Source organism: Pantherophis guttatus, chromosome 11 (genome assembly GCF_059756535.1).
Source record: "Pantherophis guttatus breed Tessera chromosome 11, ASM5975653v1, whole genome shotgun sequence".
NCBI lineage: Eukaryota > Metazoa > Chordata > Lepidosauria > Squamata > Colubridae > Pantherophis > Pantherophis guttatus.
This window is the reverse complement of record NC_142073.1, coordinates 11,849,773-11,868,609: the sequence shown is the minus strand read 5'-3', so window position 1 is coordinate 11,868,609 and position 18,837 is coordinate 11,849,773. Positions and strand designations below refer to the sequence as shown.

Here is an 18,837-nt window from a genome sequence, read left to right as displayed (position 1 = left end):
TTGTTTCTTGCCCTGAATATAACAAAAACAGATATAATGTGCCTAGTGAGCCATAAAATACATTGTGAGCGTGGCGAGTCACATCTGCATATCTACCCATATCCCAACAGAATATCCTTGTTTTTATAGAAAGAACACAGTTTATTTAATCAGCGGTTCAATAGCCTTCATCTATTTACACGTCTTCCATATTCCCAGATCAAATTATTTTGTTATCCTTTCTTGCTGTAACTAATGTCTTTAGGATATGCTTTGCCCTTCCAGCATGCAATTTTAATTCAAAAATAGTTCAGGTGAACTTTCCTTCCTGCAGCTTGAACCAGGGAAGAACGCAGCCAGTTCTTCCCGGGTCCACTGACCCAGAGACAGTGTCTAATCGAATGCCATCTGCTAATACTGGAGGCTGAAGTATCGTGTGGAAAAATAGTCATTCCCTCCTTATGGATGAGAAAAGGCATTCATTTGCTTAACTAAAAAGAATAAAGCCTCTTTAGTCAAAATGTGTTCCTATGAATACATATTCAAGGAATTTTTCTAAGGCATTTTATGTATGGCTATTTACATACCGCTTCATTAAGGCATATACCTATTCAACCATAACATATCACGAAATCCTTCGAAACATTCACTAGCCATATTGAATAAGGTGATGCTGAGCTACCATAATCAGCCGCAAACTTTTCTTCATAAAAAGCGTCCCGTCACCAGCTTTGAACGCTAGTGTTGGAAACAAATTCCATTGACAATAGTTTTCAACTAAACCTATAAGTAGGTACTAAGAAACTAACTTTTAAGATCCATTGCCCCAGACTGATCAATTTCAATTGTGATCCTCGCAATGAAGCAGCTACACTCATCTTTTAACAACCCCATAATCCCTCGCGGGGTGGAATCTGGGCAACTGAATGGAACTAGCAGCGTGTTTAATGGCCGGGTGCCCTTCCTGTCACCAATGCAGAGTTTTGTTCAGCAGATATATTCTCACTGAATTCCGATTGTGAGGGGAGAGCTCCACCTATAGGCCACCACACCACGCAATGAAGCAACTACACTAATGGCATATATATGCTTAGGAGACTCCGGAGATTCAGAAGCTTTAAATTGTGACAAGCTTCAAAATGCATTCCTCTTTTTTTAAAAAAAACAAAACTATTCAATCAGTGTGTACAACTGCTATTTCTTAACAGGCACAGGCCTAAATTAATGAATTTGAGCTGAGTTCTTCCAAAATTGAACATCAATAATTAAGAACTGCATACTTTTTTTTTTTTTTTGCTATTCATGACCATGTGGAACTAGACTTCCAGCCCAGCTTTAAGCTTAAGTTTCAAAAATAGAAAAGTAGTCTTGAAATGGTGCAAGGCTTATGAATTCAAGATTGCCCAGCTCACATTAAACATCCGGATGAACAATCTGGCCACTTTGAAGATACATTACTTCTCTGTAACTTTTATCAGCTTTGCAGCAGATGGTACTTCAAAATGTTTTCAAATACTGACCCAATTTAACCATTAAAGTGGCGCTACTGGTGCCACCTGGCTGTGGTTTATTGCAACCAGGATACAGCAGACACTTGAGATATCAAAATAAGCAACAGACAATATGGAATGGGATGTTGTACTCTACCAATCTGGACCGTTAACATCTCGTCTTGAAACTGGTGCCCTGAAGATGCTAAACGCAATCATGACTCAGCTTTTGAATATCAAAAGCAGAATGATATCAAGATGCTGACCAGGAAAAAGATAATGTGGAGAAATTAGCCTGAAAATAAGCACATGCGCATTGTTGGTCTGCACAGTCTTTTATGTATATCTGCATAATAGAATGGGGAAAAAATTGACTCGAGGTTCAGTATAATAAACTTGCTGCGCGTGTAGTTAATATAAATCCACATTCTGATTTTCAGGGAGAGGTAAGATTTCCCATTTCAGGTTTGAAGCCATTATTCAGCGACACGTCCATGTAAGCTTCCAAACAAAAGCAAACAGGAGCACGACGCGTACGTGGAAGTTTTAAAACTTATGTCCAGCCACATATTCCCAAAGCTAAGAATTCAAACACAAGAGTTGGAAATACAAGACTTTCCATTTACAGACTGAAGATCCAACAATTTAAACTTGTTAAGAAAATCACATGGTTTTATTGTATAATGTAGCACTGAAATATGTGAACAACAACCAAAAAAAAAAAAAAGGAAAAAAGGAAAAAAAAAAAAGAAATCAATTATCTGAGTTGGCTTCAGGCTGGCTATTCTTTCATATCCTTTTGTTTCTTTGGGTTATTAGAGAAACTTGTCAGTACAGAAACAGAACTTTTTTGTATTACGGATTCTTCCCAAGGCATGCTGGTAAAACATACCCTTCCTTTGTCAAATGCAGCTAATTCTAACTTCCAAACATCATGCACAAGGAACTCTTCTAGTGACACAACATAAAACTCTTCGGAAGGATATGTCACAAGTCTTGCTTGCTTGCCATGGTGTGCAGGTTTGTGTATGATATTTGGAATGTTCCATGGGTGTGATTAATATTGGTAAGGAGGAGAGGAGGAGGAAAAAAAAAAGGCAGCTGCCTCAGGGATGTCATTTCAACCATAGTTGTGCAATGCTAGCCTGAACATGTCATTGGTGCAAACCCAAGCATCATTGATGTTCTTTAATAGAAATATCTGATGGAATCCGATAACAGGATCTTCATCGGCCTGCAGAGACAAATGAAAAACAAGAATTAAGATGCTTTTGAGCAGCGCAGGAACCAAATTCCTGTCACTAGAGTCCAATGTTGTCATGCATATACTTCTTGCCTGACCAGCAATTCCTTTCTTTTCTTTTTTTTGACAGAAGCTAACATTTGTCATTTTGTCTCTGTGCAAGAACACAACATGCATTTTTAGTCATGATGATGCTGAATGTCATGAATAATTAAATACTGCTGGAAACCTAAGCCCCGTTCCTGACTGCGACAGTAATTATTCAATGTTTCCCCAATGTAGTGTTTTTCAGATGGTAAGTTTCCAAAATTCTCAGCCAGGAATTTGGAACAATGGGTTCACATGATTGTGGCGTTCACTTTAAAGACCATCATGATTTATTTAATGACTGCCGCCAAAAGTATTGTAAAAACAGATCTGGTCAAGTGGATCATCTTAGTCAACTTAGAACTGCAACAACTAAAAACCAGAAATCAGGTTCCAATTGCAGTCATAAAGGACTAGCTGTAAGTTTAAATCTGGATAATGAACTGAAGTTTCACTTCCAGTTATAAAATATGGAAGACTTCTTCCTGATCCTTCAGTGATGTTTTTATGACTACCTAAGGTGGAATGGTGTCTTCTCATATAATCATCATGAAAATGAACTGCATATACTCTATCAAACATAATACTTTTGGTTTTACAATACAGCCAAACAAGCAAAACCTTGATTTACTTGGAACTTGATAACAATGGATCAATTTTCAATCTAGACCAGTGTTTCTCAACCTCTTCAATGTACAGAATTCCCTAACTAGCATATTGGCCGGGGAATTCTGGGAGTTGAAGTCCACACCTTAAAATTCTCAAGGTTGAGAAATACTGATCTAGACCAAGGCTGTCAAACTGGCGGCCTGCAGGCCGGGTACGTCACACGCAGGCCACGCCCACCCCAGCTCCGCGAAGGCATTCAACGTGATGCAGCGAGTTTGACACCTGTGATCTAGACCACTTGTATAATGATGTCATCACACAAATGACAAATGCCGTGCAATTATTTACTCTCTAATATAGTAGACATTTTGTACAATGGACATTTCCCCAATTAGTCTGTTAAAACAAGGTTATTACACTGTAGCTATTATTAATAAGTTGAGGAACATGACTTTGCAAAACTTAAGGTTGTATTTGCACACTGTACTAACTTTTGCTTGTATGCTTTTGTAAATCCAGTCAGTGCATATAAACCATATTTGTGGCTTAGAAGAGTGTGAACTCACCCAGTTGTGTCCTAGTCTGTTAATTACGGTTAAAGAAATTGTAGCTTAGCACAACACATCAACTAGATCTACATGTTAAATATTTGGTAAAGATAAGAAGGAACCCTGGCTATGGATAGCATGTTGTCAGCAATTGGCAGTCAGGGTAAACCAAACTAAAATGCATCTGGGACTGGAACTTTTGTGTTGGCGTCAGAAATTTTTCTAATTCCCCCTCCCCCACCACATAAAAGTAGTCTGAGACAATCCTTACAATTGTGTGCCTAGTCATGCTACCTTCCCCTGTGCAAAACCCCGCTTAGGGGTCAGCTTCACAGAGGCATCTTGATATTTCAGAGTTCCCAGCTAACACATCATGTTGGCTGGGAACAGTTGTCCAACGTATTGGGATAGTACCAGATTAGGGAAAGTCAACGTAGAACCATAGTGGAGAGATATAAGAGTGTTTCCTAAAAGTTAGTCCTTCTGCAACCAAAAGTTTACTATTTGTTTCTCTCAGCACCCGAAGTGGAAGAGTGCAGAGCAGTACCTGGCCATGCCGTACATCCCAAGAAGCACGGAGTCCTTGTGCTTCCTGAGCTTAGTTATTTTCTTGTAGACATCTCATTACCGAATTAGGTAACATCACCTAGCACTGAGGAAGCTAGTTGAGTAATTGTTCTGGCCCAGCTCCACCCAAACATGACAAACCCTCTGTATTTAAATCAATGATTCCTTTATTAGGAGTGCCAGCAACCCTGGCAAAAAGATGAATAGTTATCTGCCACATCTATTCATCTCCGCCCCCTCCTTTTATCCCCAGAGCTAGGGTGGGGCTTTGCTAGCAGCGGTGGCTTTTCCATCCTAAGGACCGGCCCATAGATTTCCACTACTCTCCTCTCCTCTGCCTTCTGCGCATCCGCGTGTCAGGCACTGGACCCAGCTGTTCCTCCTCTTCCTCATCAGCCACCTCCAGACCTGGGGGCTGTTGACTCTCCATCTGAGGGCTGACAGATGGACCAGGCTCCGCCTCTGTCTCTCTCTCTCTCTGATAGCTCCATTCCTTCTTCCCCCTCAGAGCTCTCAGGTTGCCTTGATGCTTACCCTGACCCCCACACTTCCTCATCTGATTTGGCTGCCGGAGGGGCTGGCGGCTGACAGACCACAACAGTAATGAAATGTCTACAAGGAAACAACCAAGCTGAGAGCACCAAGGACTCCAGAGTTCAATCCCGAGCGAGCTACAAATATTCCCTTCTAGCAATTCCCAGATCCTTCCTACTGTTCCACTTTGAAAATACCAGGCCAAATCCATTCTTTAAACCCACCTTTTCTGTGACACCTTTTGTTTAATCCTTTAATTCTCCTTAACTGAGAGAGAGCAATCAATACAACTGCATTTGCCCAACTCTTATTTGTTTTTACATTCCCTCTTCCTTATCAATCGCTGTAGTAATATATCAACTGGAGACTTCTCGCAGTTGAGACGAATGCCTGTTTACGAACGGCATGCTCACAATGGATTAAACTGTAAGCTGCCCTCCGCCCTGGGTCCCTGGTGTAAGAAACAAGTTGCACAGTTGTACCTATAGGCATGAATGCAGACAGTTTTCAGGCATAACAAGGCAAGCATTCATTGTATGCCACTCCAACGTTCCAGAGTTCTAAGCAGCGCTTGTATCCTAAAGGTGTTAAACAAGCAACCGATTGATATATAAACACTATATATGAACTATTTGGCAGCTGCTTCTGCAAAGGAAACTTCACCGCTGCTCATTTTGAGTCATCCACCTGAAGCAATCCACACTGTCATACTGCAACCCTCCTCGGGTAACACACAAGCAATGTTCATGCTGTTTTGCAAGATCAGGTGGGGCAGAGGAACAAGCAGAATGCTTCTTACTCAGAGAGGGGGGCAGCGAAGATCAGAGCATGAGGTGGCCAGGAGGCTAAACATTGTGGAGTGCTAGCCTGAAGACTTCATTGGTGCATACCCAGGCACCTTGTAAGTTTTTCAACAAAAAGGTCTGATGGAAACCTAGAATTTGGTCATCATCTGCCTGAGCAGGACAGGAGAAAAACGTTATGATCTGAAAATATCAAATGCCAGTATCTTGACAAAATTCCGACAGGGGTAGATTTATGGCATTTAACCCAAAATGGGGTTATTAACATCTACCGGAGGATGTTCTACTCTTACTGAATATTAAGAAGCTGTGCTGTAAAAGAGGCATGGGGGGGGGGGAAGATAAAACACTAGGCATAACAGTATGACTCATCATATTTATAGCTACTTTACAAGCTACGCTCTCATGTTAATTGTTTATTATTAAGAGCAGATGAATTGTGTTATTGTATTCAGTTCAAATCTTGGAAATGAGTAAAAAAATGACCAATTAGGAAGTGACTTTGTAAGCCCACTGTCATCATGTGATTTTCTGCTCAGCAATTGCCCTGTTTAGCAATGGAATTGCCGGTCCCTACTGGTCACTAAGCAAGGACTATTTGTAAGGTTTCAAAGGCAGCACTTAGAGTAGCACTCGAGAGCAAACTGGCAACTAATTCTGCTGCCACAGCACTGGTGTAACATGGCCATATCACAGCTGCCCAGATAGCACATAGGCTGCTACATTATCATATCAAGTGAGATGTAGTTACTGTATTTTTCGGAGTATAAGACACACCTTAGTTTTTGGGGAGGAAAATAAGAAAAAAGCTGATTGGCAGGTGGATTGGCCTCCCGGAATATCCCCAATCAGCTGTTCCCAGAGGTGAATTTTAGCAACAGGTTCCTTGATTGTGAGCTCTGTGCCTTTTTTTTTTCCCTGCCTCTGAAACTGTTTCAGAAAAAACTTCCTTTTCTGCCTCTGAAAGCCTCTGAAACAGAGTTTCAGAAAAAAAGCCTCTGAAGCTCTATTTGGGGGCTTCTTTTCTGAAGTTTTGTTTACTTCTGATGCTTTTTTCAGCCTCTGAAACCTCCCTTTGAGAAGCTGGGTGATGCTACATTCGGAGTATAAGACGCACCCAGATTTTCACCCTTTTTGGGGGGGGGGGGAAGAAAGGTGCGTCTTATACTCCGAAAAATACGGTACTTGCAGATTTTGGCAGTTCCATTATATGGTTTGCTGGATTCAGTATGTCCCCTCTTTACCTCCATACTGCATTAGGCTTATTTCTAATGTAATGTGCTGTGCCCCGTTTTAGCTTCTTCAACAGCCTTAGATGATTGGGAATCCTCTCAATTCTGCCTGATCTATCATGATGGGATAACAGGATTTTTTTGCGCATGACTTCATTTAGGTTCTTTGATCAAAGAGTGTGAGAACTGTTTGCACATAGTTCTAGCCCTGCTTCAGAATTGGTTGCAATAAAAAAATATTATCCCAAAGGTACTTTTTCACAAGGCAACTGGACTTACGTTTTTTTTTTCTTTGAAGACATTTCCCTTCTCATCAAGAAGCTTCTTCAGCTCTGATAGTGGATAGTAGACAGGATAGTAGAGCTGAAGAAGCTTCTTGGGGATGAGAAGCGAAACATCTTCAAAAGAAAAAACACCAGTTGCCTCGTGAAAAAGCACCTTTGGGACAACTATTACCTGGATGACTGAGAATCTCCAGAGAGATTTAGTGATGCAAAAATAAGATTATTACTTTGATTCCTTCCTAGCGGCCGACATAAGCAGTCTTTGCAACCTATTCTAACTGTGCCACCGTTGTACATTATACATAAAGGAAGAGAAATAACTGCAATGAAGAACCCTAGTTACTTGACAGTTAAATTTTGTGCATTCGGCTTTGCTGACCTAATCAAAAATGGACTGGCTTATCTATGATGCGGTCTTGAGACTAAGGCTATAGCTGTCAAAGTTCTGATCATCAAACTGAGCTATCAAGCAGGTGACATAAGCAGGCTATGAACGGATTCTTGACTAGTGCTCTAAATCAGTGTTTCTTAACCTTGGCAATTGTAAGGACTTCATTTCCCAGAATTCCCCGGCCACCTAGCACTTGGATAAGGACATGCTGTTCTAAATATTTCATCCCTGCAACCCAGGCCTGAAAACAGACTTACTTTAAGTTGTCCAACTACCATACTGAGTATACAGCTGTCTGGTGTAGGCTGATGATCTTGGGACGTGATGCTGTGCTGTATTTTCTGAAAAGGAAGGCTCTGAAAAGAGAAGGGAGAAACACAGAAGGATTTACAGGCCGTCCTCGTTTAACAGCCACACATTCAGTGACTGTTCAAATTTAGGATGGCTGAATGAGTTGCAGATATGAATGGTTTTATGCAGTGGTGGGTTGCCCCCAGTTCAGACCGGTTCGCAAGAACCGATAGTAAAACCGGCGGGAGGCTCCGCCCACTGACGTCATCAGGAAGCTTCTGCACATGTGCAGAAGAGTGTGCGCGCAGCCCCATTGTGAACCAGTAGTAAAGGTAAGTAGAACCCACCCCTGGTCTTATGTTGGTTGCAGCAATCCCACGATCACAGGATTGCCACAGGCAACCTCCTTTGCTGGCTTCCTACATGCAAAGACAATGGGAAAGCTGGCCGGTAGACATAAATGGTGACCATGTGATGCCCTTGGATAAATGACATGTGGCGAATCCCTTAACGGTGTCAACCGGAAGTACTGGGATTTCTGTCGCTAAGCAATAGAACAGTGTTTCTCAACCTTGGTAGCTTGAAGATGGGAGAGGTTCGTGGGGTAAATCTTTACCTTCTGGGAAAAACACTATCCAAATTTCTGGCGCGTTTCCACAGCTGCGATATAAGGATATCTGCAAGAGGGACCTAAAGGCCCTGGGAATGGACATTAACAACTGGGAAACCTTGGGGGGGAGGAAAATTTTTGTTTTTTGTAAAACTTTTCAATTAAAAAAACAACAACAACAACAACTGGGAAACCTTGACCTCTGATCGTTCAGCTTGGAGGCTAAAGACGCAGCATGGCCTTCTCCAATTCGAAGAGACACTTGTTGGGCAGGCTGAGGCAAAGAGGCAGTCCCGGAACCAGCGAAATCTGGGGGCTGGGCAGGGGACAGAATGTATCTGCCCTCAGTGTGGAAGGGATTGCCACTCTCGAATTGGCCTTTTTAGTCACAGCAGATGCTGTTTTAGGACCTCTTTCCAGAGCACGATACCATAGTCTCTTGAGACTGAAGGATGCCAATGATTCCCTTTGTACATTTTAAATAAAAGCCCTAAGTGATAACAGCATGCCATGAAAAAATGAAGCTTACTTAAAGAGAATAGATTTTGATAAAAAGATTACTCTATCCAGGAGATAAAGATGAATTAAGCCAAGAGCAGGAAACTCAATGGCCTGCATGCAGCTCCCCACCCAAAGAAATCCGGAAACTAATTTGCAAGGTGACATTTATTTCACTCTACAGGTGAGGCAATTTCTAGAATTTGCGGAGGGGGATATTTTAGGCTGAACATCAGAACCACAACATAACAGAAACTTACTGAGAGTTTTTCAACAATAGCTACTTTGCCCTGAAATTGTAGTCCTTCCCATGTAAGGCATGAGGCATCTATCTGAAACAATAAAACAGTAATCCGCTTAGAAACATTTCATTTTGTACATTAGAAATAGTAACATACTTGTTAAAATATAAATTAGTAATTTCCCAGAACTCCTCAGAGTCAAAACTGATTCAAGACAACCTTTATATATTAGATCAGTGATGGCAAACCTTTTAGACACCGACTGGCCAAACTGCACATGTGCGCATGTGTTCTGTCCCCGTCTCACACACGCACACAAACAGCTAGCCAGGGGTTAAATAAAACTGGCAGACAACAAATTCTTTCGATAAGAGGATTGGCAGCAACCCAGTAGCTGCTTGCCAAGAACTTTACTCATAGAGGGAGGGGTTGTTCCTCCGACAGATAAACCCAAACAAGATACACAAAGTCAAAGAATTGTCAAGTCCAGTCTGTATTAAATCCAAGGCAGATAACGTTGTTTCAAAGATACGTGACTCGCTAGTAGTTAAGTTTTGTCGGTCACAGAGTCTGAATGGCCACCTCACCCCCTTTTATCCCCTGTGGGGTGTGGTCCAGTGACTCAGCTTAATCTCTGGCACGCCTCCTTTTCTGCTGTGTGCGCTTGTCTCTCTGACGCTGGCGTGGATCCAGCCAAGACTTATCTCCATCACTGTCCGACTGCGAGGAGATACCTGGCTCCTGGCCAATCTCTTCTCCTTCGGGAGACACCTGAAGCATTGCCAGAGAGGAGGGTCCTGGAGAGGGAGGCCTGGCCAACTCCTCTCCTTCATGTTCGGAGCCTTCTCCCTCCAATAAGTGGGCCTCGGGGGTCGGAGTCACAGCATGCCCAAACTGAAAGATGCGTGTGTGTGAATGCGTGCATCACGGACATGCATGCGGACATATGTGGACATGCGCATGCACAGACATGTAAGCACATGCATGAACGTTTGCATGTGTGGGGATGCACAAATGTTCGCTTGCGTGTACATGCGTGTATGCACAGCAGAGACCAGAAGACCAGCTGGCAGGCAGCAGGTGGGGCATCCCAACAAAGGCAGCGCGGGAAGAGGTAAGATCTTTTTCTTTCGTGAGCTTGTTTCATTGTTTGGAGGGAAACAGAAGCTCACGAAAGAAACACCACAGAGATAGAATAGAATAGAATAGAATAGAATAGAATAGAATAGAATAGAATAGAATAGAATAGAATTTTTTTTTATTGGCCAAGTGTGTTTGGAAACGCAAGGAATTTGTCTGGTGCATATGCTCTCAGTATACATAAAAACAGAAGATACATTCATCAAGAATCATAAGGTACAACACTTAATGATAGTCATAGGGAACAAATAAGCAATCAAATCATATTAGGAAACAATATCAATATAAATCGCAAGGATACAAGCAACAAAGTTACAGTCATGCAGTCATAAGTGGGAGGAGATGGGTGATAGGAACCATGAGAAGACTAATAGTAGTGCAGACTTAGTGAATAGTTTTGACAGTGTTGAGGGAATTATTTGTTTAGCAGAGTGATGGCGTTCAGGAAAAAACTGTCCTCGTGTCTAGTTGTTCTGGTGTGCAGGGCTCTATAGCAGTGTTTCCCAAACTTGACCCTTTGAAGATGTATGGACTTCAACTCCCAGAATTCCTCAACCAGGCATACTATTCCTCAACCAGGCATACTGGCTGGGGAATTCTGGGAGTTGAAGTCCATGCATCTTAAAATAGCCAAGTTTGGGAAACACTGCTCTATAGCATCGTTTTGAGGGTAGAAGTTGAAACAGTTTATATCCAGGATGTGAGGGGCCTGTAAAAGAGATCTGACCTGGGGTGACGGCGCGTGTGACAGCAGAGAGGGCTCTGCATGCCACCTTAGGCATGTGTGCCATAGGTTCACCATCACCAGTATTAGGTAAGTATAGGCAATATATTAGTGACAAAGATTGAATACAATAATGCTTCTTGAGATTAAATTAACTAAGGTACCGCTGAAAAACATTATGAGAGTGCCAGCATTATTGATTTCAAAGGAAGGTGGAGGTAAATGATAAAACAGCCCACAACAAAAGCATCTGTTTCAGAGTTACTTACATATATTGATCCTAATTGAGTCCGGTCTGTATCAAATAACTGATAGTAATGCTGTACAAAGCTGGAACCAATCTGTTCCCAAATAGGCTTGTCTCCCATTCTGAATTCTCAGTGCAGCCAGCAACTGGAAGTAGAAGAAAAACATAGGATATTTGACTTTATTATGGATAGGCTGATGAAACCTCGTGTACAGCTGTTGTAACAGCAGACAAATTTCATGTCGGAGAACATAATGAAAAGAATCAAATGTTGTTATTATCAACATCAATCTATAAGGTGACAAAACGTAAAATACTGTTTACAGTTCTCATCACGCCATCTGAAAAAAAAAATAAAATTGAACAGCTGGAAAGGATGTGACTATACAATGAAGCCGCCAGGTTTTCGATCCTAATGCCTTAACCACTGCACTGAAGTCAGTTTGCAGTGAGCATAAACGAAATATAGAATGGCATTCAATTGGATGAAAATGCTTTCGTCAAATTGATGGGTCAATTACCGTATTTTTCGGAGTATAAGATGCACCTACCTTTTTTGGTGAGGAAAAGAAGAAAAAGAAATCTGCCTCTGAGCAATTTTGCCTCTTTACAGCAAACAGCCTGCTTTACTTTCATTTTCGTTTTCAGCATAGCTTGATCTGCTCCAGCAATTTTCTTCCTTGCAGCAAGCAGCAGAGGCCTGCGCAAAACAGCTGAGAGCAAGACAGCTAGAGTTTGGAGGCCAATCAACTTGTGCTAATTAGGCTGTGCTGAAGCTGAAAGGAGCTGTTTCTTCTTGTTGCTTGCTGCAAGGAGGTAACTGCTGGGAGGCAGAGGCCAAAGGGTGGGGGCCAGTGGGTGGGCGGGGCTACATTCGGTGTATAAGACGCACCTAAATTTTCACCCCCTTTTAGGGGAGAAAAAGGTGCATCTTATATTCTGAAAAATACAGTAAGTGTGTTTAATAAACAGCGGCCCTCAACAGTTTGTTTAGTAACCATTCCAAGTTACAATGGCACTGAAAAAGGGGACTTATGACCATTTTTCGCACTTATGACCGTTGTGCAGCATGCCCAGGGTCATGTGATTTACACTTGGATGCTTGACAACTGATTCACATGTATTGCAGTGTTCCGGGGTCATGTGATCCCGTTTTGCGACCTTCTGAATACAAAGTCAATGGGAAAGCCAGATTCACTTACAAACCATGTTACTAATTTAACAACCACAGTGATTCACTTAACAAAAATGTGGCAAGAAATGTCATAAAATGTGGCAAAACGAGTGGGTTTAGGCAGGGGAGCCGACATGCTCCTGAGGTCAGAAGTGCAGGGGCCTGAATTTCAATCACATGCCAGTGGAAGAGGCTGCAATGGCCGTAACTTTGGGGACCACTCGTAAGTCCCTTTTTTCCCCAGTACCTTTAAACGGCCACTGAACAAATTATATTCATAAATCGAGGATTATCTGTAAACCTATTAAGGATTGAAATGGAAAAGAATTCCCCTAAAACAGTGATGGGTAACCTTTTTGGCACTGAGTGCTGAAACTGGACCACGTGTGCACGCCGGAGTACCAAAGCCCAGAAGAGAGCAGCTAGCCGACACGCATGTGCATGGTGGCCAGCTGCTCTCTTCTGGGTTTTGCCACGCACATGCACGCCAACCAGCTGGTCTTCACGCAAAGACCAGCTGGCTGGCAACGTATGTGCATGCGGGAATCCCAAAGGAAAGCAGCTGGCTGGCATGCATGCACACGACAGAACCCAGAAGAGCAACTGGTGACGGCGCACGTGCCCACAGAGAGGGCTTTGCGTGCCACCTCTGGCACACGTGCCATAGGTTCGCCATCACGGCCCTAAGAGATCCTCAAAAAGTTCCTGTGATTAGCACACGGGAACAGCTGCCTCCTCTTTCCTGAAAGGGCTACAGCCATGTTTTTATAAAAAAAAAAAAGATTAAGGGGTCAATTATTCTTCACAACTACCCAGGGAGTATTTAGATAGCTCTTAATGGTGACAAATGTTTGCAGCAGAAAAGAACAAGGTAAAAGAATTGATGAGCGCTCAGAAAAGATGGCTTAATCTGTCCAGCATTTTGCAACAGTACACACATCTTGATTTGCACATTCATTTTAATCTGGGATTAATGTGACCATGGAAACGTGGTCAGACCGTCAAGGAAGGTTGACAGATTCTGGATAGTTGGCTGTTATTTAAAATGCTGGGCAGCCAACATAAAATATCAGTGATATTCTACTTAAACACTGATATTTTGAATGAAACGTAATATTACCTGTGTTCAGAAACTTCAGCAGGGAGAGGAAAGCAAAACAAAACCCATCTGCAAGGCTGACCAAATTTTTCGAGGATATGGAAAAGTATGTAAATGGAAAGAAAGGTTCTATCTTATGAAAAGCAGAAGTCCATGCCAGACCTCGTGTGCAATCCGGGGGTCTTTCTGGACTCTGGACTTGTCTGCTTGAAAAGCAGATAGCAGCTTTGTGCTGTGTGACAGTTATACCTGTTCCTGGATCAGGGGACTCTACTCACTGTCACTTATGCCCTAGTCACCTGCTGACTGGGCTACTGTAATGCATTCTACATTGGGCTGCCCTTGAAGAGTATCTGGAAACCTCAGGCGGTGCAAAATGCAGCAGCGTGGAGAATTGTGTGTGCTCCTAGATTGGCATACAGCACACCTCTGCTCCACAAACTGCATTGGTTGCCAGTATGCTCCCAGGTTCAACTCAAGGTGCTGGTTTGATTTTTAAAGTATTTTGTGACATGGTCCTGGATTATCCGAGAGACCATCTCTCTTCAATTACATCTGGCCATCCCATCAGATCTTGCAAAGGCATGCTGCAAACCCGATAGGGAACTTGGTAGATCCCAGAAGGCGGGCTTTGTCTGCCATGATGCCCCCCCCCTTTTATGGAATTTTTCCTACTCTTATGGAAACTTGCCAGGAAGTAATGTTAGCTCCATCCCTGTAAACATTCCACAAGCATGAAAGCTGGCCGGATAACTTTGTTCTGCCCCAGCTATGGGCCCCAAAGAACGCAGCACACACAAAGTCTGTACAAACCTTAGTTTACTAAATTAAATCAGTCTTTTTTTCAAACAAAGGCTGTTAATTAACTTTCTTAACAGCCTACAAGAATCCAAAGAATAAATAATTGTAATCTTACTATGGTTGGCAGAAAGCCCAGAAGCAATTTGCAGAGAACTAAGATCAAGGCACGAAGGAGAGTGAACGAAGTTGTTCCCTGCAAATTGCTTCAGTCAGCGTTCCTCCTTAAATAGGTTAAGGGAGTGGCCAATTAGCCCCAAGCCTTACTCTCGAGGAGACCTCCTCCTGAGGAGCCACTCCTGCCTTTTGGCAGCTATGCGTGCCCGTGCATCGAGAAGAGGCTCCTCCTCTTCTTCCTCTTCACTTATGGGAGCTTCTGGAGGTTCTGAAGGCCCTGGCTGAATCCCCGCCTCTGGCACCACATCTTCTCCAGCCTCCTCATTGTCCAACTTGAGTGCCAGCTGCACAGGCTGCTGGTGCAGCACCACACCAGCCTCCTCGCTGTCGGAATCAGCTACTAGCTGCACAGGCCGCTGATGGGCCACAACAAACTTTGGGTCAATCCAATTTCTAGCCCAACCCACCTCAGAAAGTTGTTGTTGGGGAAAAAATAGCAGGGAGGAGTTTTATGTATGTTTGCTGCCCAGAATCACTTTTTTGTGAGACGGGCAGTCTAATTATAAAAATTACCCATCAGAATACAGAAGAACAAATTCAGAGATTTTACAATTCCGTTCTAATTTTCTTTTAAATAAAAAAAAATGTAACATAATCAGCCTTCCAATATGCACCAGCCCATCTTCTGGTTCACCTGCACTTAAACTACAGGCAATCCTCGATTTACAACAGTTCATTTAGTGACCATTTGAAGTTACAACTGCACTGAACAAAAGGGATTTATGCTTGTTCACACTTACAACGCTTGCAGCAAGATCAAAATTCGGACGCTTGGCAACTGTCTCATATTTATGACGGTTGCAGCATCCTGGGGTCATGCAATCCCCTTTTTGCGACCTTCAGATGAATGAAGTCAATAGGGAAGCCAGATTCACTTAAGAACCATGTTAACAACTGCAGTGATTCACTTAACAACCGTGGCAAGAAAAGTCATCAAATGGGGCAAAACTCACTTAACCAATGTTTCACTTAATAACAGAAGTGTTGGGCTCAATTGTGGTCATAAGTCAAGGATTACCTATATATTGATTCATCCGAAGTACATATAGCAGCCCTACTTAGAATTACCAAATTTTGCTACCTGGATTTTTTGCTATGCACATTTTTTGCTATGGTGCTATTGTGACAACTCCAGAGATCCTCATCCAGCCAAATAACTATAGTTACAGAGGGAATTTAAGAGTTATAACTAATCCATTCAAAAGGCATCAGATTGCAAAGGTCTGTACAGGTAGTCCTCAACTTACAACAGTCCGCTTTGTGAAGTTACAACAGCACCGAAAAAGGTAACATGATCATTTTTCACACATTCAGATGTTTGACAACTGACTCACATTTATGACAGTTGCAGTGTCCAGGGATCATGTGATCTTCTTTTTGCAACCTTCTGACAAGCAAAGTCAACGGGGAAGCCAGATTCACTTAACAACCATGTTACTAACTTAACAGCTGCAGCGATTCACGTAACAACGGTGACAAGAAAAGTCATAAAATGGGAAAAATTTGTAATTTATTTTATGTTGTGCACTGACAATAAAGATTTGAAAAAGTTTGGCCGAAATTGAGAAATCTTAACAAACTTCCCATAAGATGTAGCCTGATATACAAAGTTTCTCAAACTTGGCAACTTTTAAAAGATGTGGATTTCAACTTCCAGAATTTCCCATACTGTTTGGGCAATTCTGGGAGTTGAAGTCCAGACACCTTAAAAGTCGCCAAGTTTGAAAAACACACACCGATGCACACACCTAACTCTCTGTGTCATATAATATAGGTAGGGATAATTTTGTATTTATTTATTTAGCCATGTTTATGTAGTGTATATTGGAAGTGGCGGTATGAAACGAAAGTTTCATTTTCATGCATGGAATTTCATTTTAAAGCATGAAACTTCATTTTCATGCATGCCGATTAGTGTACATTCAAAGTGACAATAAAGTTAGTCTAAAAGTCTTAACTTGAAAAGAAAAGAAAAAAAAGGGAACCCCTCCCCACACAATTCTACTTCTTAAAAAAAAAGGGAATCCCCTTTGCTCAGAAGGAATCCCTTTGCTGATCCACCACACGCGGCACCCGCACACCACGTGTCACAACTACCATCAGTCATTTCCATAAAAAGACCATAATTCTTATTCATATCTTTTTGTTTTTAAGGGAAGGGGAGGGGAGGACTAGAGGATGGGGCTTTTCGCTCCGTCCCATCGCTCCAGCCCGAATTCTCAAAAGCAGCCAAATAAAAGAGGGGGAGAGGAGAAAGAAAAGAGAAAAAAAGAAGGAAGGAAGGAAAGAAAGAAGGAAAGGGAGAGGAGAAAGAAAAGAAGAGAAAGGGAGAGAAAAGAAGGAAGGAAGAATGATAGAAAGAAACAGAGAGGAAAGAGGGAAAGAGAGAGAAAGAGAAAAAGAGGAAAAAAGAAAGTAAGGGAGAGGAGAAAGAAAAGAAGAGAAAAGAAGGAAGGAAGATAGAAAGAAAGAAACAGAGAGGAAAGAGGGAAAGAGAAAGAGAAAAAGAGGAAAAAAGAAAGAAAGAAAGGGAGAGGAGAGGAGAAAGAAAAGAGAAAAGAAAAGGAAGGAAGAAAGATAGAAAGAAACAGAGAGGAAAGAGGGAAAGAGAGAGAAAAAGAAAGAAAGAAAGAAAGGGAGAGAGGAGAAAGAAAAGAAGAGAAAAGAAAAGAAGGAAGGAAGGAAGAAAGATAGAAACAGAGGAAAGAGGGAAAGAGAGAGAGAGGAAAAAGAAAGAAAGAAAGGGAGAGAGGAGAAAGAAAAGAAGAGAAAAGAAAAGAAGGAAGGAAGGAAGAAAGATAGAAACAGAGGAAAGAGGGAAAGAGAGAGAGGAAAAAGAAAGAAAGGGAGAGAGGAGAAAGAAAAGAAAAGAAGGAAGGAAGAAAGAAAGAAAGAAAGAGAGAGGAAAGAGGGAAAGAGAGAGAAAGAGGAAAAGTGGAAAAAAGAAAGAAAGAAGAGAAAAAGAGAAAGAAAGAGAAAGAGAAAGGAAGGAAGGACGAACATTTCCACCCAACCCAGGAACTTTCAAATCGCGCGCCTGGGAGGAACCCCCCCTCCCCCCCTCCCAAAAGCACGTGGCCGCCCGCCACCACGAGAATTGGGGGGGGGGCGCGAACTTGCCCCTTCACACGTGCGTTTCCCAACACGCGGGGGTAAAAAGGGGTGGGGGCGGGGGGGGGGGCGTCCAGGTTTTAAGCGGGGAGGGCGGGGTCAGGAGGAGAGTCGCTCCCCCTCCCCTCCCCCCCCCCCAGGCTGCTCTCATTCCTGGAGGCGGGGAGGGGCCGAAGGGGCTGCGGAGCCCCGACGACACGCCCTTCCCTATCCTGAGGTGGGGGGGGCAGCGCCCAAGCCAAGCGCGAGGCCCGCGGCCTCTCAGCCTCTGCAAAAGCAGCTCTCCCTCCGCCCGCTGGGCCTTCCTTTCCCGCGCCTCAGGGGCTCCCGCGCTGCGGGATGACTTACCAGGCTGATGGCGATGGCGGCGGCGGCGGCGAGCGCAGCCCGAAGCCCCCCGAGCGCAGCCTCACTGTGCGTGCGTGCCTCTCTCTCTCTCTCCTCTCTCTCGCCGCTTCGCCCGCCGGGCACCGCCTCTTCCGGCCACGCCCCCCTCTCTGGCGGGCGCGCGGATCCATCCCTGCCGAGCCTGCTGGGAAAGCGAGTTTCTTCGCCCGCTCTGGCTTCTCAGCCCTTCCGCCGACCAAACGCGGGCACTACAGCTCCCGGCAAGCACTGCGCGTGGCTTTAGGTTGCCCAAAGGGCGAAGGAGGGATGGGGGGAGCGCAGGGAACAGTAACAAGAGTTGGAAGGGACCTTGGAGGTCATCTAGCCCAACCCACTCCTCCCGCAGGAGGCCTGTACTAGGGGTTCGAACCCGCCGAGCTGCCGAGCTTTCTGATGGACAAGCTCGGGGTCTTAGCCACTGAGCCACGGTTGTTTTATTGACAGCCTGATTAGAAAGGGGAACCCAATTCATGTAGTATATATTGGAAGTGGCCAGAGCCATTCTAAGTCTGAGAAGGTCCCGGTTAGAAAGGACCAAAGTAGTACCAGATTCTGGAACAGCTTTTGTTCCC

General features: G+C 43.4%; 1 protein-coding gene across 1 annotated transcript; it reads right to left on the bottom strand.

The window, feature by feature from the left end:
- Window positions 1-2,120: 2,120 nt before the first annotated feature.
- Window positions 2,121-18,377, bottom strand: NUTF2 (nuclear transport factor 2). Its single transcript, XM_034425814.3, has 5 exons — window positions 18,227-18,377; window positions 11,542-11,665; window positions 9,427-9,498; window positions 8,025-8,123; window positions 2,121-2,703 (listed from the first exon to the last, which is right to left on the bottom strand). The coding sequence occupies exons 2-5, from the start codon at window positions 11,638-11,640 to the stop codon at window positions 2,590-2,592; spliced, it is 384 nt and encodes a 127-aa protein (XP_034281705.1). The 5' UTR covers window positions 11,641-11,665; window positions 18,227-18,377; the 3' UTR covers window positions 2,121-2,589.
- Window positions 18,378-18,837: the final 460 nt, after the last annotated feature.